Source organism: Streptopelia decaocto (assembly GCF_964273445.1).
Source record: "Streptopelia decaocto genome assembly, contig: HAP1_SCAFFOLD_397, whole genome shotgun sequence".
Classification (NCBI taxonomy): Eukaryota; Metazoa; Chordata; class Aves; order Columbiformes; family Columbidae; genus Streptopelia; species Streptopelia decaocto.
This window is the reverse complement of record NW_028116986.1, coordinates 9383-30298: the sequence shown is the minus strand read 5'-3', so window position 1 is coordinate 30298 and position 20916 is coordinate 9383. Positions and strand designations below refer to the sequence as shown.

Genomic DNA, 20916 nt, shown 5'->3' with positions numbered 1-20916 from the left:
GAAAAGAGACCTTCAATTAAATAAAATCACTTTTTTTCAAAACCTTTTTTTTTTTAACCTCCAGGCTTTTCAGAGAAACCCAGCAATTCCCAGGTAAGTATTTGTTCATGTCAGATGGGCTACTTGTTGTCCTCATTGAATAGTATGTGGTTACTTTGAAATTGGCCTATTGTCATTGGATTGTGTCTTTTCTAGCTGAAGACTCCAGAATCAGCTTTGGAAATGAAGGAAACCTCTCCTAAAAAAAGGCAGCAGGAATCAGGTAACGTTTAGTTCATGTGGTTCTGGGTTTAGCTTCATAATCTTTCTGGAGAGGAGTATTTAATAAAGCATCTGATGTATTTGTTTTGCAGATCTGTTGGAGGAATTAGGTTTAGGAGATGCAGATGATATTGAAGGTATTCATAGCAGTCTCTGTAGTGTTTTGGGTTTTTTTATGGCCAGACACATTGTACTGGCATGTTTTTTTCCTAATACTAAATTAATGGTTCTAGCAAGGTGTTCTGGGAAAAGAAGGTCTACTGAAATACGCCTCTATGCATGTGTGTGCTCCTCCTCTGGTCTGCCATTCAACACTGCAAATACCCTTCCATGATGTGGGCTTCCTCCTCTATACCTGCTGTCATCTCCCCTTTGCAGGGGAGTCCTGAAGTTTGCTTTCCTTCCAGTTTCTCAAAAAAACCCTTCCTGATATTTGCGGTTCCCCGAGCATGTGCCGTAGCTGATTCCGGGCTAGGGATCTGCAATTTAAGCTGTCCAGGTGCTGCAGGTGAGACAGAAAGGATCGTTCTTGGGCTCATCCTGTAGCTGTACGTAGCAGGAATGATTGCTTCCCTGGCTTTTCTCTACCTGTCTGGCAGTTGCTTTGGAACGTGTAGCAAATACATTCCTTTGAGGCTGGAAACTGCCCAGCAGGTTCAGAGGCAGGGGAAGGAAGCGGGGAAGAGAGACAAGGTGGGAGGAAATGACAGTGTCAGCGTGTGGCCAGGAATTCTCTGTCTTTGGCAACACTGTAATTTGCACAAAGTTATTATGGAAGACAATTGATGAGGAGGGAAATATTAGAGGAGAGAGGAGTGGTAAAGGCTAATTGGAGAGAGCTCTAAAAGTCACCTCTCGATACTAGCTAGAGAACAGGCAGAGTAAAAGGTGGGGGATTTTCATCTTTTGTATGCAGAGAGAAGTCTGGGTGCTGGCAGGTCTGACTTTTCCAGCTTTCAGGCAGATACAGTTGACCAGAAAAGCTTATTCAGTCTGTGTTGCGCAGTCTTCCTCAGAAAACGTGTCCCAGCTCTCCTGTATCCACAAAAAACTTCATCTGTCTTTTAAGCAAAATGGTGGTGCCCATGTTCCATGCCGGAAGTGGTCACACGTAGGAAGTCGTATGGTAGGAAGCTGCATGCATGTTGCAGTTTGTGACTTGAGTGGAAACTGGAGGAGTTCCGTCTATCTGAGAGATTGACCGCCCCCTGCTGAACTTGGAGTGGAGAGGCTTCCAGGTGTGCTAGAAACTCGGAGCACACTGGTGTGTCTAGACTCTTCTCATTCTAGGAGATATTGTTACCACTTAAGATGCTTATGTGCAAATTATCAACATACTGGATGCCTAGTTATGCCTAATCTGTGCCCCGTTCTGCTTTCTTGAGTTCTTTTTGTTTTGTTTTCTGAAAGGATGTTACATATCACTGTGATGTTGATGCAGATACCCCTCTTGAATTTCATCGGGTTCCAATGCTTCTGGCCACCCCTCCCAATTAGCACTCCAAAAGCTGTGTGCTCGGTGAGGGAGGGACTTGCTGGGTCCAGTTATCCAGCCATGTTACAATGCTAGTAAGAGGGACAAAGACCCATCTCCACAAACTATGCATAACTGTTGGAGGAAATGAAGATGTTGACCTCCAGATTATAGAGGTTATTTGTATAGAAGCTAAGTGTTTACTTATTCCAAGCGTCCTGGTATTGATAATTTATAACACTCCCTACGGTACCTATCTGCCATCTACAAATGGTCCTTGGCTGCCTGCACTTTTGTCCTTTATTTGTACTGCTGGTTGGAGCCTTCATCTGCACCAGCAAACAGCTTGGTACTGGGATATCTATAAGCATCAGGAAAGGCTAAATCTGACTTTTTCTTGTTTTTCGGGATTGCAGAGTAAAAGTGTCTGTTTTCCTTATGGAATATTATCCTTAGATAATCAAGTATCATTGTTATTATCTTTAATACCTGATAGATTGTCTGAAATACATTATAGTCATCAATAGTTCATCAATAGATCATCATAACAACTCTGACATAAGTGCTATCAGCTCAGTAATGACTAATGTGTGTTGGGAAATGCCTTATGTTAAAATACCCAAAAAATACATTTACAAAAAATCCAGGAAATTGCATCCACCAGTGACTGAGGTGGGAGGAGAAGATTTTTATTTCACACTGTGTAACCTGAGGTTAGGATTGACCTCTGGAAACCTATATGACTGACTGAGGAGCTTAGGTTCCCAATTCAGACATATGAGTTGTGACTCTAAGTTTCTATCTAATGTAATCCCTTTCAAGAAATGAAACTTCCAAAACGAATCACTTAAACAGAAAATGCCAGAAGTGAGTTTGGCCCTGTGAGTTATTAATACTGGATCCTTTTGTATTATTATGACAATACCTATTTTCTCCCTGTCTTGATCACTTTCACTGTAGGAAGAATACTGTGTACCTCTTTAGCAGTGAAGCTTTGTTTATAGAAAGGCTGTTGTATAGAACCCATAGAATTGTGGAGCGGGAAAGGAGGTGCAGAGTGCTCAAGGTGAAAAGCCTCCATCTCTGTTTTTAGGTGCCACACTAAAGCTGCTGGGACTTGTTTCTTTCTGAGTACTTGAGACTTCAGAGTGTTGTGTGCCTTCCACAAAACCAGTGGCAACGAGTTGCTGCTTCTAAATTGTATCTGGGACTGTTTGGAGTCCAATTCTCAGATGTAACAGAGATTCAAGGCAGACACCCCATAATGGGGAGCTCAGACTGAGTGACTGCTTCTGAGGTGTTTGTGACTTGTCCAATATTCCTTAGAGATTCTGGGAGAGGAAAGGTGAATCCTGTTTTCAACAGTACAAGTGAAATGTTTCTCGACATTTCACAGGCCTGTCTTTGATTGTGCCTCACTTGTTTCTTCTGCAAGAGATGAGGCAGCAGTTTGACTGAAATACTCGTTCCAGATCCACATCTAGAGACAGATTTGTTTCATGCGTGGAGAAAAGCTGGGGCCTTACTGATTTCAGGCTGTGATTTCGTTGCGTGTGATTTTCTGTGCACAACACACAGGGAGGTTAAAATTGCTGGTGGAATGTAGCCAGTTGCTGCACAGCACACAGTGTGTCAGAGAGAAAGAGAGAGGGATATCACGCACCTTTAAGAAACAGGAATTTTGTTATTTGTGACCATGTATATCGATTTCTTTGGCACATTTCCTTTATGCATTAAAAACTAAAATGCCCTGGAATAAAGGCATTCACACAGATGCATCTTGAATCTGTATGACGATAGTTTTATCTCTAGGAGCTCCCAGATTTGAGGGGATGTGTTATTTTGCATTAAGATTTTTCTCACAAATGTGATGATTCAAGATGTACTCTTGGTGTAAATAACTAATCTTAACTCATGCTTGTTATAAAAGTGCTTCTATTTTTCGCTGTAGGTGAGCACTCGGGATCTACCTGTCGTATGTCATCAGCAGCTGAAAAAGAAGACCTCAAGGATGCCTTTGAAAATGATGAGATGCCCGTATGTAAAACAAAATATTTTGAATTAGAGTCTGAACTGGTTGATTGTGTTATAGACCAAGGTAAAAAAACAAACCTTACCAGTCAGTAAATAATGCTGAAGAGAGAGGCCTGTAGATGAAAGTTGTCTTACAGTCTGAAGTAAATTTGGATACAATCTTCTAAGGGTGGGGTAAAACCTTTGTCATTATGTTGGATGCTTGCTGTTATACTGACTTGTTTCCAGCTGGTTTGCTTATATTTTGACCGGTATTCTTCCTTTTGTGCAGTGCTGACAAACAGTGCAGTCATGCATTTTTTCCCTATACAAAATGCACATTCAAGTGAAGAGGGAGATTAGTCTATTATATGGTTATCTGCTTGGTTAAACATGCCTGCTCTTCCTCTTTGTGAGAGAAAGATCAGGCAAAACCACTTGAAATATGGTGACCTTTCTGATCCTTTCTCTGCCTCTGCAAAATACGTGCTTGTTTGACCATGGTAATAAGTGTTTGAAAAGGTTGTGGGTTTGTTTTTTTTTCAGAGGACATTCTAGAATAAGGCAGGCATCCTGTTCGTGTTGGGCGTACAGGACAGGGCTGGATAGAGAGGTCTGGAATCTTGTGTACCACCTCGAGGGACAGTGGAGTAAATGATTTCCACCCCACACCCAAGCACCATGAAAGAGGGACATGCTTAATTTTAACAGGCAGAGCAGAGAACTGAAGCCTACTATAAGCTGGTAGTAGTTGGGCAATGAGCTTGGGAATGGAGAGGCTGAGACAGGTGGTGGCTGGTTGAGGTGCTCCTGCCCTTTTCTGAAGGAGGAATTTGTGTAGAGGGGGAAAAGGGCCTGGCTAATGAGAAGAGAGAGCGAGGAGTTGGATGGTCTTAGCCCATGGGGACCCCAAGGCTGCAGGCCCTGTTGCGAAGGCACCAGGAGCTAAGGAGACACATGGGGAGTGAGGATGTTGGGAGGAGGGTGACAGATGACTGGAGTAGTCAGAGCTATTGAGGAACAGAGCGTGGGGTCAGGGAGATGGGCTGGGGTGGACCTGCGACAGCATGGTACGGTTTCCATACAAGCTTGGGTTCCTGATTTTTTGGGGGATGAGGGAAGGAATGGACAGGTTTCCCTAATTAATGCTTCTCTTTGGAGCTTGGAATGGAATTTAATATTTCTGAATCTTGGGTGAAGATCTAGTCCTAACTCTGCCAGTTCTCCATGTGCTGGACAGTGGAAAGCTTGTCATGTTCATCCAGGCTGTATTAGCTTAGCTGGCAGGGGACTGTAAAATGTCAGACAGTGGAGAATGGTGGAGGAAAGAGGGTGAGAAAATGTAGGCAGTTGTGATGAAAAATGGTAATAAAGCAATACAATGTGAAAAAATGAATTGCATTTTGATAACTGCTACCACATACGGAAAGCAGGCAGGATAAAAGGTAAAAGCAACCTTAATGTCTAAATGAATCTAATCCAAGATCTAAACATATCTAGTCCAAGAGAAACTACAGTAGGTCCTTGCATTTTTAAGAAAATGATGATTCAGTGAACCTTTAATTTAGTGTCACTCAATATTTTTTTATTATAAAAACTGCTTTCAAACTTTCTTATTTCTATTATTTCTGTTGAATGCTGAGTTTGCAACAGAAATTACCTAGATTAACTGTAACTTCCTTTTCCTTGGTAATCTTTCTATCTGTACCTGTTTGCTTAAGGGTAAATATATTTTAGAAACTATCAACTTGACACAGAAAACAGCATGGGAAAATCAGACTGACAAAGCAGAAATTCCACCTCAGGAAGCCCTAGTGGCAAATGAGGAATTGCACAGTGCTGACAAGCAGTTAAGTCCAAAACCCTGGGAAGAAAGATACGAAAGAATGTGAGTTGAAAGTGAGAAAAGGGAATTGAAAACAAATTTTAAAAGTATTACAGCAGAGCTGAAGCAGCTGTTTGGTGAAATTAATGAAACTCGGAAAAGTACTTCCCTTGCGGGAGAAATGTCAGAAGTGAAGAGTTCTTGTGTTGTTTCATCTCGTGCAACAGAATCAGATAGGAAGTTAGAAAATAAAGGTGAATTTGGAGAACTTAAACTTAAGCGAGGTGGAAAAGTACCCAAAATGGAAATTGTCATTCCAAGTCTTGGTGTCCTTCCTGATCAAAATAACTTAAATGCAAATCTGGAAGGTAGCTGGAGTACAGATGAAGACGAGAGCACAAACCATACAGATAAGATAACGGTGCCTCTAGCCAAAGGAGAGGAAGAGAAAAGGCCTGCGATGGAAATGGAGGAGAATGAAAATGGAAGTAGTAGGAATGTAATTAGGAATGTAATGGGAAGACCTGAATATTCCCCAAGACGTAACTTAAACACAAGTATTTTGGATGATGTTTCTACTATTCTTCCTAAAATGCAATGTGTTTCTACAAGTAATGAAAATGCACTTTTTGTAAGAGAAAGGAAACTTGGAAAAGACTCTGGATTTAATGGTGATGTTCCCAGGGAGTGCCTTATCAACAGTAATAAAAGAGGAGAAACAGAAATTGAAAGTCTTCTTGCAAATGCTCAGCCGTTGTGTGGCACACTGAAAAAGAATCTTGATGAAGAACTAAAACAAGATATGGAAAGATTTAAGAGTAAGGTAGGAGTGCTGCAAATAGTATTCCTGGCTTTGCAGAAAGAGAAGGTACAGCTGCAAAAAGAGGTAGAAGTTCACCTGCTACTCCTTATTCTTTAGTCTTTCTCCATATCAATGGTCCTGTTCACTTCAGCTATTCATCATTAAGGGAAGATGCTTTGTGCAAATTGGGTTTTGTTTTAATGGAAATACATGAGTTATGAATAAAGAGAGAAGTGGAGAGTTGTCCTTTTCCCCCTTTTTTGGAAAACAGTCTGTGTTACTGTTGCAGTTCAACAGTAGGTGGCACTCAGTTCCAGTGTCAATAATTCTCACTTCTTTGCCAGAAAAAGAAATGCGCACAGTGCTGTCAATTCTGATTCTGAATCAAAGAATGAAAATAGCTTCTGAACAGGGTCTTGAATGATCTATTGATTTGCTGTGGTTTCGGCACGGTGTGTCTTCCTTGTCCTTGGCCAAAATTCCTGTTTGCTGTGAAACCATTTCTGCCTGTGCATTTGGGATCTGTTTTCTTTTTACCCTCATTAAGGACACAGTAGCCCCGCACACTTCCACGTGATTTTTGTTGTTGTGTTTTTACAGCTAACATTGTGCAGTCCTTCTAGCTCTTTGTCCATCAGTAATGCTTTCACTTTTTGTTGTTCGTGTTTTAAAAAACACTGTTGTTTTCTTTCTAAGGGCTGTGTTTTTGTTATCTCTTTTATCATGAGTGAATTCAAAGTACTTTCAATGGCTTAACACACTTTGTAGTGTAATTTTGTGAAAGTGCTTCTCCGTATGAATTTTATTTTTTTTTCTTTTATGTGATTTCGGAGGTAAACACTGAATTATTCAGTCTTGAGTATGGTGTTTCTTCTAGAAATACTGAGAAATACACGCAGTTTAACTTTCTTTTTGTAGGTTGAGAAGGAAAAAAGCAAACAAAGATGTTTCAAAACTGAGGTGATGGCAAACCAGGAAGATCTTGATAAATTAAATCCACCACCAGGCAACATTACTGATCAGCCAATGAAACAAAAGGTTACTCTAAGGAAGAAGGACTCTTCGAAAATTGAGACTGGAAACACTGCAGAAGTCAAAGACAAAAAGAATTTTTCATCTGAGGAGAGGTCGAGATGCATCAAGATGCCAATGAAAGGGTAAACTAAGGAAATAATGTCTAATTTTTATTTGTAGTACTACTCTAAGTATCTTTTAGGTTTTCAAATATTGTAGTAGTTGAAGTAGTTTCCTCAATGCCGAAAGCCATGCCGAGTAGTCCACTGCTTCTCAAAAATTTAAGAAAAAACAAAAGAAAATTAAAACCCCTAAGCTCATAATGGAGGTTCAAGGGTATTGATTTATTGCGTGCTCAAAAAAAAAAAAAAAACAAACAGACAAATTCCTGCAGATTTCCTTGTCAATACCGAGGCAAAATGCGCCTTCAAAACCAGAGCTGAAGACTGAAAAACTCCCTACTTATTTTTGTAGGAAATGGCCAACCAGGAAATAGGAACTTACAGTTTACTTCGCGTTCTCCCTTTTCTAGATTATTTTGAGTGATCTTCATGCAGTTGGTGTTTTCATAAAGTCCAGATGTTCTTTGTCAGGAAAAGGGAAAAGATATTACCAAACCAAGCTCAAAAGTTTGACGAAGGCACAGATAATTTTACGCAACCCTAAGCAGGAGTTTTTTTCCTGTCTGTCCTTCAAAGGCATCTCTGCTCTAGGTACTTCCTCTAATGGGGATATGAAATATGTTTCAGCTTAGCTGAATCTAGCTCAGATTCCACATTTCTTGCTCATTCCTAGGGGAACATTATTAAAATACTTGAGTGTCTTCCAGGGTCTTTGGAGTCAACTCTGTATTTTGTCATAGGTATTCTTCATCTCCGTTGTTTCTGGGCAGCATCTTAAGTACATCTGTTACACAGGGCTTTTTTAAGTAAAGCTACTCAGCTGATGATCTCCCTTTCTATCCCTTTCTTTCTATCCCTTTCTTTCTATCCCTTTCTTTCTATCCCTTTCTTTCTATCCCTTTCTTTCTATCCCTTTCTTTCTATCCCTTTCTTTCTATCCCTTTCTTTCTATCCCTTTCTTTCTATCCCTTTCTTTCTATCCCTTTCTTTCTATCCCTTTCTTTCTATCCCTTTCTTTCTTTCTATCCCTTTCTTTCTATCCCTTTCTTTCTTTCCCTTTCTTTTGTAGTAAACTTTCCCCAAATGCCAAAGTTTCAAAGAAAAATAAAAGACAGGCTTCAAAGAAGAAGGCTGATCAGCAGATGACTTCTTCTACTGGGAATCATTTTCAAGTACTGGATGACAGCACTTTCAGTGAAACATCTCAAGATGGAAGAAGGTACTGAATAGAAGGAATATTGTAAATAAAACTTTTTCATGATAAAGGTTGACCTAAAAGCTAACGGGAAGTTTTGTAAACCAGAGTGCACAATGATTCTTATTCTTTCATATGACAATACTACCTGATGCCCTTTGTATTCAAAACTACTTGTTTTTAGCTTGGAGTGCTTTGAGCATACCAGCCAAGTTAATGATAAGGTCAGACGTGCACAAATTCTGAATAATTACCTGAGTGTGTGTGTGTGCATAAATATATATATTTTATCTTTTCCAACAGAGAGAGGAGAGACTAAAATTACTCTTCCACTACAGGCATCTTAGTTCTTTCTGCCTTTTGAATTATTTTTTTTTTCCAGCTCTATCCCCTCCCGACTTCTTGCTTGCCCCAAAGTTACTGTTGCGGGAGACAAAGTGAGAAACAGTAGGTGCTGATGCTGTCCAAGCACTGTCCAGCAACAGCTCAAGCATTGGTGTGTTATCAACACTGCCCTGGGCAGAAATCTAACACGCAGCAATGTGCGAGCTGCTATGAAGAAAATTAACTCCATCCCAGCCAGACCCAGTACACCAGAGAATCCAACATTAGGTTGCTTTGACCTGTAAGAGAAGGATTCTCAATACTGAAAAGAGCTGAACCTCTAGATTTAAATAGCAAATGCACATAACTCTGTATCTGCATCTCTCTCTATATATATCTATAGCTGTAAGATTCCTGTCACCTTGGGTAAAGTGCAGAGAATAGTAATTTCAGCTATTTGCTTAATACCTCCTGGCAAAAATACCTTTCCAATAGACATAATGCTACACAAATTTTTTTCAGTTTTCAACTCCATCTAACAAAATTCTCATACTAATTTTTACTTTAATTCACTACTGACGTTAAGTTGCAGAGCAACCTTAGATATTGTTCATAATGCAATATAAATATTCCAGTACTGAAATATGTTTCTGTTTTCCAGACCTGCAGCAAAACTAGGGAGTGAAAAGAACAAGGTAATGTAAAATTAATGTCTTGATAAATAGCTTGTGTCAGCCTTCAATCACTTAGATGGGAACAGTGTTTATGTAGTGATCAACCAGATGCACAAATTACTGCTAGTATGCAGCTTTGTAATATTTGAGCCAAATCTATGGACTGTGAATGAGGGAAATGCATCATTCATGCATTTGTAATGATGTGTAATAGTATATAGTTGTATACAGAAAAGCCAGTTTATCTAGTGGAAGAGAGAAACAAGGAATTAAATGCCAAGTGTACCGATTTAAGAGAACAAGTCTTTAAATATGAGACTGACAAAGTAGAAAGAGAGGTAAAGTATACGCTTACAAAGAACAATTTAAAGTTTGTCAGTTCTTGAAATTCTTTTATGTTTCTAAAATGTATCAGGTATAAGTTATGTGCATGGGCTCAAATAATGCTGTTTTATTCTGGTTTGCCTTGTTTCTCTTGGAATTATGGAAGGTTTTGGCGAACAGGATGTTACTGCTCAGATCTGAGCAGTGAACAGAACACAGGTATCTAGGTCTAAGCTTTGATCAAGAAAGGTGATTCTTCTCTAGAACTTTTTTCACCTTTTCTTTAGTCCATTTTTGCCCTCTGGAATGATTTTAATTATTTAATGGGTTTTATCTATGTATCACACTGATGACACAAGTAAGAGTGGTATAAAGGGAAGAACAAGCCAAAATGCAAGGGTTGTGAAATGAAGATGCAGACAAGTGAAGCGGTGGGGGATGAATTTATATTAAGCTCCTACATCAAAAAAAAAAAAAATTTGCTTTTCCATAAGTTGCTATCGAAATTGAAGAGTATTAGTAGTGGCCAGTATTAATTTATGGATGTTTTTGGGGGTTCTAAGGGTCCTGCCTGGTCCTCAAGAAGTTCATTTCAGACACTGACCTAAGCTTCCTATTCTCTGTTTTATGATGTGTGGCCATATTTAAATGTGTTCTTTCTTTGTGACTCTGTGAAAGACTAATTAACTGGACAGAAGACTCATTAGGACATCCGTTAAACTGTCTTTCTGCAAATTCACACAGTACATGAATATGAAACATGCTCCTATGCAGAGCACTAGCATAAAATTATGTCCCTTAAACATGCAGGACCCATGTGTTGCTCCCATTTCTGCATGCAGATGTTTTTTGTTGAGAAATTTTTTGTTGAGAAATTTAACAAGGACAAGTGTAGAGTCCTGCATCTGGGCAGGAACAACCCCAGGTTCCAGTATAGGTTGGGAGATTACATATTAGAGAGCAGTGTAGGGGAAAGGGACCTGGGGGTCCTGGTGGACAACAGGATGACCATGAGCCAGCACTGTGCCCTTGTGGCCAGGAAGGCCAATGGCATCCTGGGGTGTATTAGAAGGGGGGTGGTTAGTAGATCGAGAGAGGTCCTCCTTCCCCTCTACTCTGCCCTGGTGAGACCACATCTGGAATATTGTGTCCAGTTCTGGGCCCCTCAGTTCAAGAAGGACAGGGAACTGCTGGAGAGGGTCCAGCGTAGGGCAACGAAGATGATTAAGGGAGTGGAGCACCTCCCTTATGAAGAAAGGCTGAGGGAGCTGGGTCTCTTTAGTTTGGAGAAGAGGAGACTAAGGGGGGACCTTATTAATGTTTATAAATATATAAAGGGTGAGTGCCATGAGGATGGAGCCAGACTCTTCTCAGTGGCAAACAATGATAAGACAAGGGGTAATGGGATCAAGCTGGAACACAAGAGGTTCCACTTAAATTTGAGAAGAAACTTCTTCTCAGTGAGGGTGACAGAGCACTGGAACAGGCTGCCCAGGGAGGTTGTGGAGTCTCCTTCTCTGGAGACGTTCAAAACCCGCCTGGACATGTTCCTGAGCGACCTCACCTAGGTGTTCCTGCTCCAGCAGGGGGATTGGACTAGATGATCTTTTGAGGTCCCTTCCAATCCCAAACATACTGTGATACTGTGATACTGTGAAAAGTGGTGGAAAAGAATAAAGGCAGGGAGATATAGGGGGTAGGAAGGGAGGTAGGGGAGCTGTAGGTAATGGGAGAGTGCATCCAGACTTTTGTAAATCTAATCTGCCAGTATAAAGGCAGTTGTTATTTTTAAATAAACTCAGTAAGAAGACTGCAAAAGGATGTGCTTGAACATGTACTTAAAGTGTATCTCAAAAGAGCTTTCAGCTAGATGTATTCATTTAATTATAGAATCAAAGAATCATTTCAGTTGGAAGAGACCCTCAGGATCATCGAGTCGAACCGTAACCTAGCCTAACTCTAGCACTATATTTGTGTAATGGACAAACAGAACAAAGGACAATCTAATACAAAGTCCTGCCTTTGGTCATCAGAGTAATATCTGCAGTCGAACTATCGCTCTTGTATTGCAACAGATTTCGTTGCCTTTTGTTAGAAAAAAAAATACATTATTGCAGCATGTGCTGGTGTATTGTTCCAAGAAGATTAGTACTTGAGCCTTTTGTATGTATTAGGAAACACAAGTCCTCATGAACAGCTGCTGATAGTTTGGAGGTGCTCAGCTGAGTAGGATGAAGAGAGGTCACCATCTGTGCAGATGCCTGCTGGTGGCAGGCAAGAGTTCCTACCTTTGAGTTCAATCTGAAGGCAGGTCTAATTGTATAATCAAATAAGTGAAGGCATATTTCAGGTTCTTGTAACCTTCTTCATGCTCATTTACCTGTTTCACTAGGGCATGATCAGACGGCTGCAGCAGGAACTTGCTGATGCTCTTAGAAAGCAATCTATGTCAGAGGCTTAATGAGGTTACTGTCCAAGTCTTTGACATGGGAATGCTCTGTCCTCACTTGGAAAAAGGTTTCTGTTTCCTAAGTTGCTTTGCAAAATAAACTGATGTGTCCATAGGTTATTGTGTTTGGTTTGGCCAAGCAGGTTGTCTGGTTTCTGATGAACACTAGGAATCCTGGACTGCTGCATTTGGGCTTCTCTATGCTGTCTCTGCTTTTTTTTACCTCCCCTGCCACCAGATGCTGTCAATTCTGAATGCTCTTGTAGCTTATTCTGCATATAATTTGTTTGGGTTTGGTTTGGGGGTTTTGTTGTTGGTGGTGGTTGGTTGCTTTTGTTTTGTTTGGGGGGTTTGTTTGCTTTTCTTTATTTTTTTATCTCTTATTCTCTCCCTTCTTTGGCCCTGCTCTAATTTGCCATCCTTGAGCAGCCTTCTTGCAAATGCACTGTAAGCTACTTTCTGAGGCAGGGGCCACCTTTGGCAGTGTTCTTACGACCACTGAAGTATAGAGGCCTGATCTAATCAGAAGTCATGTTAATCTATTATGCGGGAGTTGTGAAGTCACTTTAGGAGACGGATGAACTTTTCAATTCATACTTTTAGTGGAGGAGCAAACAAGCAGGTACAATAAAAAGAGTGCTACAAGTCACTGAAAGGCTTGGAAGAGCAGTGTTGGTGCTTAGAAATGTGCTGTAAGAAATCAGTGCAGGGATGGGAGAGGCCAGTTTGAAGATGCTGCAGTAAGACAGTTTGTGGTCATTTGCCAGTAGAAGCCAAGGTTTGAATGTACTTGAAATGATGATGGTTCTTGGAGGAGAGGGTGTGCATACACACACGCAGTACTTGTATTCTTCAGCAGTAGTTGACTCCTCTCCATACAAGCTCACCTGACTACTGTGGATTCTTGCTGTGATTTTGCAGTTGTGGAAGATTGCCTTGGAAAATAAAGCAAAAGAAGTCGAGGGCTTCCTCTTGGCATCTTCTGAGGCTAATATAACCGTAAAACAGCTGGAAGAACGTGTGCAACGGTAAGAGAATAACTCAGTGAAGCCAGATGTCTCTTGCTTTCTCGGACTTTGTGAAAACTACAGGACAGTCTTGTTGCATCACAACAAGTTCATACGCTATTTTCAAGGATGCTTTTGGTTTCGATCATGTTATTTCACGCTGCTCTTTCACAAGTGGTGCTCTGGATTTCCATAACAAGACCTTTATTTCTTTTTAAGCCTCGAAATGGAAAATGCCAAGTTGGAAGCCACACTCCAGCAGCAGGGCAATAAGATCGAAGCCCTTCAGCGAGACCAGCAAACGTCTGCATCAGTAAGCTGGTCACAAACTTCCCTTTTTGTGAGCTCCCAAGCCTAGTTAACTCTTTCTGTGGGGAACTTTTAGGATGAGGTTTTCCTGGAGAGCCTAGGGGAGTTCAGTCCCTGTGTTCTTCCGAATACAGGCTTCTTACCTCTGAGAGGTAAGGATTTGGCACAAATATGCTGGTGTCACTATTGTCTGCATTAGACCTGTTGTGACATCAGATGCTGCTCCAGGCACTTGTGGCAATGTGTATTATTAAAGGTATTCATCAAGTTAACTCACGGAAATCCCACAGGGGATATTGCTGCCAAGCACTTTGTGCCAGGGGCCTGACTGGCATCATCAGACTGGGACAAAAAATTATACTCCAGGACATCTGCTGTGCTGGATTGCTTTTCCTTTGGCCACTTGGTATGTGTTTCCATGAAGCAGTGAAGAGGAATGCCTGTGGTATCATTTGCAGAACTCAGTGTGAGCCTTGGCATTTCCCAGTGCCTCTATGCAGTGGTTAATTTTAGCTCAGAGAAGGTGCTTTCATCAGTGACCTTTATGAAGCAAATGATTTTTGTATTGTAACCAGTGAACTCGGCTTCTTGCTATGACTCCAGCTGTTAGTGCTGAAGAGATTTTGAAAATAACTAGGTGTGAAAGTTGACCTTTGTACTGATACTGTCAAAGGAGGGAAGGGAGTCACAGTGCTGGTCCTTCCCCTTTGGTTAACAGGGCATGATTTTCAAACGTACTGTGGGTGGGAAAAGCTTAATACTTGTTTTCATTGAAGATTCATCATATCCCACATGATGTTGTCTTTCCATAAAGCAAAAGGCAGAGGTGATGATTGCTAACAATTTTACAGCGGCATCAAACTAAGGCTGTTTTGATCGTTGGTGCTGGTTGTAAATGCTATAGGAATAAAGGTGTGAAGAGGTATATGTAATATTCATTTTTGGTAATGAGGTGTAAACTTCAGCCTGGAAAGTCATGGTGTGTCATCTTGTTTTTACAATGCTTCCGTAGATTCATAACCGCCTGGAAGAGTTAATAACTAGCTTACGGACAACACAGGCAGCTGCAGAGGACCACCACCATCAGCAGGTACCTGACTGGCTTTGATGAATGACTGGTTTAGTCTTTGAATTTTTTGTGTGCAGCTAATTGATGAAAGCAAGACACATTCCTGTGTGATCTACTCTAGGTGTACCTGCTTTAGCAGGTGGCTTGGACTGGATGATCTCCAGAGGTCCCCTCCAGCTGCAGCCACTCTGTGATATCAGGTGGGCTGTGTAGGCACAGTGCAGCTGACAAATACCCTTCTGGTTTTAGGGCAAGGCAAAAGGGAAAAGGCTGTGAATTTCTTCATTCCCCTGCTGCTGTGTTTTGTATCTGTGTTGTGGTGTGCAAGATAGTTGTGTTCATCAGCATGATTTGCCTGATGAATTATTTCTCCCATGCCACGAGTGGGGAATGAGCAAGTGGCTGTGTGCTTCTTAGCTGCCTACTGGAGTTAAACCGTGGCAGATGATGGACAGAATGAATGTTGTGGGCAGCAGGGAGATCTGTGGTTGAAAACTGAGAGGAGACTGAACTTAGGAGGCCAATCTTTTCTTGGCAGTTTTGTCAGAGGTTGCCCATGAGACCATGTCAGCTTCTGTCATGAGACCCAGTGTTTCACCTACTCTGTAAGGACACTTGAGAAAGTTGTACACCCTGAGGATTTTTTAATCTAAGCCTTTGTGCTAAGGTTTTCATGACCTTCTGTGTATCAGTAGACTTTTTTTTTTTTTCTTAGAGAATGCCACTAAAAGCTTCATGTCTATTTGCATTCTTTATACTTGAACGGAATCAGCAAGTTCTATTCCACTCAAATGTATTGACCTGTTTGGTTTTTCTGATTTTGGTTGGTTGGTTTTCTTTGGTTTTGTTTTGGTTTGGTTTGGTTTTTTTTATCTTTTTTCTTTTTTTTTCTTTTTTTGCTGTCTACAGGTTGCAGAACTTTCCCAGCAGTTGGAGGCAGAGTCTGAAAAATGCAAGCAGCTGGAAGCTGAGAATCAGGATTTGCGAGAAGAGTTGTCCACCATGCATGAGAACCATCAAAAACTGGAGACAAGCAAATGGCAGCTGATAGAAGAGGTGGCTAACCTGAAACATCGTTTGGAGACTAGCATGGTGGATCACAACCTTATAGAACAATATAAAAAAGAAGTGGAAGAACGAGCAGAACAAGATATAAGACAAAAACTACAAGAAGTCAATCTATTTTTGCAGGTAAGTGAATTTCTTGTATGTGCCTGTAGTCTCAATTATATCCTTCTGTTGTGGTGATAATTTTGTAGTATGTTATTTTTGGTTCCTGATTCTGTGTGTTAGTGCTGTACTTCTACTGTCCTTCAGCAAAGACAGGAAATATGGCTGGGCAATGGTGCTTTCACGTGTGAGTAACGTGCCTGCAGGGCGCTGAATGCAAAGCTTGCCCAGGGTGGCTTTCTGTTTTGCAGTTCTTGGGCGGTATCACTGTCTGGCCTTGTTCTTACTGTTCATCCTTGAACTCAATATTGACACTTAGAGTTGTCATGGCCAGACATACAGGTCCTGCTTTGTCATTGTCCAGGGGAAAGCGCTCAGAAAAGAAGTCACTGAAGTTGTACAGGGGGTGGAGGTGAGGGATCCTCATAATTTCTTGGAGGAATCCTTTTCTATATGCCCTGTCCTACAGAGACAGTGTTCTTTTGATTAGTAGCTTTGATAAGTAATGGTTCTAAGAAGGGGTTTCTTTTGGAATGAAAAAAGCAATGTAACGTGGTAGTTCCAGAGTTCTGCCTTGATTGCTGATGGTAGCGAGGAGGCACAGTTGCCTCACTGAGTAAAGGTGGGCCCTCAAAATTGCGTACAAGAAACTGACTGGTGGGGACTCCTCTGTTTTCTTTGCGGTGGTTCAAAGTGCATTATCTCCTTCAGACGCAGGCAGCCTCCCAGGACAGATTAGAACAGATCAGAGCCAGTCATCACGCTTCCCTGCAAAAACAACTGAAACACAGGATTAGAGAACTTGAATTTGAATTGGACAAGATACAAAATATTCAACAAGACAATATATTTAAAAAAGATTTCACGCAGGCGGAAGTGAAAAGGTACAAAGAGCTGTATCTGGAGGAGGTAAAAATTAGAAGATGCCTGGCAAATAAACTGGAAAGGTAAGTCCACGCTTTTTTGGAGTGGTAGTAAGATACTTTTTCCTCATACATTTTCCTCCTAAAATCCTTTTTCTATATCTGGTTAGTATTAGATATGTACACATAAGATGGTGTATTGTGAGGAAAGTACCTTAAGACCCTTCCCCTTTATTAGAACTGTCTCAATTTCTCTTTAGTGTTCCAGCAATAACACCACTGATCATGGCATTACTAGGGGATTTTTTAAGTTGTTTGTGCTTTAACAGGCAGCCTTTTTGCTAATCTCTAATAATCTCCTCCTCTTATTCTGTGTATGTCAGAAAAGATAAACTTGATGCTTGAATGACAGGCTCTTCAGGCAGCAGAATTTGATTCTGTGAAGCAAAAGCAAAATAAATCTTTTCTGGATTCCATTTTAGCACCATGTCTGAGGTTTGAGCTCAGAGAGAGAGCCCAGAGTTCTTAGGCACATGACATGCCTTTTCTGAAGAAGCGCTGTAAACACACGGCATTCACAGGTTGCTTTGAAGCCCTAATGCTGACAAGTCCAAAGTGTTGGTAACTTGCTGGTCCTTCTAGGTAATGTGACTTCTTAGAAATAGGTTCTCCAAAAAACCTCGGATCAAATTATATTCTTGTTTTGGACGGTCTTAATCCCTTCTACTTTCAGAAGTCAAATAATAGTCAAAGACCTGGAGGTTAACTTTGTGGAAGGGTTACTCCCACAGGTCATTCTTTGTATGCTTCTGAATGTTTCAGAGCTAATGAGAAACTCGCAGAAGCCAACGCGCATCTCCTTCAGGAACGCCATCGAAACAAATCAGTCATCGGAAGCAGCATCGTCAGTGGAGGTGTGGCTGCAAGTCCAATTCTGTATTCAACCGAATGGGAACATCTTGGCAACAATTTGGCACTTAACGGAAGGCTGAGTCTAGGAGAAAGCTTCCTAAGCCTAGCTGGGAGCACATTATCATCAAGAAACAGGGTTGAAGCCTATGTGGCTAAGGTAAGCATTTTGAAATACTGTTCTCAACTGCTGCTCGAGAGTATCTGTAAGCAAGGTTATTCTGCCTTTTAGCCTAAAGCTAGAATCCATTTGTAGTCAAGATGACAGTGTGTGGATTTCATCTGTTATAATGGAACTTCTTTAAACCATAGGAGTAGTCTGGTTTACCCTTCTTGCCAGCTCTGATATTCAAAAAGTTCTTGGTAGTAACAGCGGTTGTGTCTGAAGTACCAGGACTGTGCTGAAATTGAGTTCCTAGGCTCCGAGTATCATCTTATGGAGTCTCAGACGATCCAGCCTACTCTGTGCTCAGGTAACCCATGTGGGTAAGTAGTCAGTCAACACCGGTGTATGAAGAACAATTATTGAGAAGGTGACTGCTGCAGGGGAACCCGGGATGTTACTGCCTGAAGAGAGGTGCAGTGAGGTGAGAAGTGCCCACTCAGGAGGCTTGGGATAGTCAGAGATGGTGCCTTTTCCAGGGACTGGGGGGAAGGAGAACAGTGGAGACATTTAGCTGACACTCTGCTCATGTGTTTGATGACAGACTTTAGCCAGACCTTCATTGTAATAATTCCCCTGTGCTTTCTTCCTGTATATTTTTTAAATGCCCAGTTATAATCCAGCAGGTGAGCTACAGATTGTTTTGTGCTAGTTAATGTTGCTCAGTAATGGGAATGTTACAACCTGGCTGACCAAGAGTTTCTCTTCATTAAAAAATCAGACCCCAAACCAAGACGTCTCTATTTGTTAGGATCTTTTAAGGCTTTTTCATGTTATGTTTGGGTTTTAAGAATTTTCTAGAGCTCTAGTGTTACAAAAATGTAGCTGTTAAAATATTAACTATATATTTTCTGTATAATTCTAGGTATGGCAGGAACTGGATGAAAGAATCACTAAAGAAATTGAACAGGGTAATGTGTCATTATGTCAGGCATGTTTTTAAGGAAAAAGATGACTGTTCCTAACTCTTGAAAAGAATGGCTTGGAAGCTGTGAAGTTCCTGTTCTAAGCACAGATTTTCTTACTTTTTTTCTCCTAGCTTTCCAGTTTAGACTTGAATGTGAGACCTTCCTGCTCACCAGAATATTGTGCAGGAAGTTATGCGGTTGCCTGAAAAAAAGGCACAAAGACAACTAGCTCATTTGCCCCACACAGATCCACTCAGCTTAAGCTAAAATCACCTTTCACGAGCGTTAATCTTCAAGCACAAACATCAAACATAAAAACAGCCCCGGGATAAGATTTTTATAACTTCAGCCATCACTACTTCTTCCCTGTACCTCAACTGCATTCAGCTCTAAACCACACCATACACGTTCCCTGCTGTTAGTTCTTAATGTTTGCTGTCTACTATTCATTGCTTCTATTTGTAGCTTATGTCTTGCAGTCTTTTTTGAAGAATATAATCAGTGACAAAATATACCCTTTCTTTAGGAAAAGTTAATTCCGTAGTGTTTAGGCACACACAAGTTTCAATACTTGTAATGCATAGCATAAAATACATGCTCTATAATATGAGGCCAGGTGTCCAAAGAGGAATTTCACCTCTTCATGATAAGTGGTCCCCCAGAGTCACCACTTTGCAGTGACTGGTGCTATTTGAAAGCAAGTAGGCCCTGAGAACATTTCCTTCTGTTTCTGTGTGCTCTGAATCACACAGAGAGTGTGTTCAGCTGTGGCCTCAGAGCTCTTTCCATGTGTCTGAATGGACACAAAGTCATTGCATCGTGTCCGCGTGCGTTTTGAACGTAGTTGTGCGTCTGACAGGAGTCATAGAGTGTGCTTGGTTTGGGCACCTTGTCTAAAAAATGTGGCTGGAGAAAGATGGCAAAGGTGTCTTTGCTTTCATGGATTATGTGTTTTCATGGAGGAAAGAGGGTTTTGCCAGGGTGAGTTACAGAAATGCCCCTCAGAGAAGGTGCCAGGCTGGGAGACTTGTCCTGACCTGGCTGCACTGGACAAGCGTTGGTGTTTTCACAGCCAGATTCTTTCCAGTTTGTCACAGTGAATGCAGAAGCTGGTTTTTAGGAGTAGCGTTCCAGTAAATTACTGGTTTGAACATTTAAGGAAAACAGACACTTGAGGCTCAAGAGGCCTGCAGGGGGCTGAATTCAGCACTGGTGTAATCAGGTGCATTCCCTGAAGATGTTCAGCGTGGAACCTCTGGAATTGCTTTCACCAGCTTTAGAAATACTGCTGACTGATAAGCACATGAGGGGAAAAAACTAACAAAAAGTATTTCTTCCTTTGTGCCTGGCCCTTTCATTGTTACGTTCCCTTGGAAGTTTTCAAACCTCTTTCTGGACTGTAGTTTCTTCAGTTACCCCTAATGTTTTTACAGTGATTTATTTGGCTGTGTCTATTGGAAAAGTAACACCAGCAATCTTGTCTCTTTTCTCCCCAGCCACTGCTGAACTTGAAACTGGATCTACTGGAGCTTCTCCTGTGGGATCCACTGATAGATCTTCAAAAAATGTCCATGTTGACCAGGATCCACTTTGCAGGGCAATACGGGAGGACTGTGATGTTTTAACCAAAAGTTATCTGATCTGAGTAAAATGCTAGGGAAAGGCTCTGGAAATTCTCTCTGGTTTCCCATCCCTTGTTTCAGATGTGAAAACATGTTTATTGCAGTTTGAATATAAATGTATTTATTGCAGTTTGAATGTGAAATAAATAACTTACACTTTTTCTATGGATAAACAACGTTTAATCCAATTCCTTGTATTCCTTAAACACGTGTTCATTAGAGCATAAGCAAAACAGTGCTGGGTGTGTGGGGGATTCGCTCCGCCCAACACGCACACCTTTAAACAATAAGAGGTGTGCTTAAATACAGTAAGGTATTACATATTCATAATGACCCCAGGAATGCCTATACATATTCATAACCTTTCCCCGCTTCTTATTAAAATGAGTCTCAGATAACCATTTCCATAGTCTCCACCC

At 41.1% G+C, this 20916-nt stretch overlaps 1 protein-coding gene across 1 annotated transcript in view; it reads left to right on the top strand.

Moving 5' to 3' along the window:
• Positions 1-20692, top strand: part of LOC309451982 (uncharacterized protein) — a 49265-nt gene extending 28573 nt beyond the window's left edge. The window contains 16 exon segments of the mRNA XM_082076666.1: positions 65-93; positions 196-262; positions 3687-3772; positions 5470-5637; positions 5641-6459; positions 7294-7532; positions 8581-8730; positions 9692-9725; positions 13399-13505; positions 13704-13797; positions 14806-14883; positions 15772-16053; positions 16744-16979; positions 17718-17964; positions 18833-18878; positions 20372-20692. Of these exon segments, the coding sequence (XP_081932792.1) occupies positions 65-93; positions 196-262; positions 3687-3772; positions 5470-5637; positions 5641-6459; positions 7294-7532; positions 8581-8730; positions 9692-9725; positions 13399-13505; positions 13704-13797; positions 14806-14883; positions 15772-16053; positions 16744-16979; positions 17718-17964; positions 18833-18878; positions 20372-20520 (2831 nt within the window). The 3' untranslated portion in view covers positions 20521-20692.
• Positions 20693-20916: the final 224 nt, after the last annotated feature.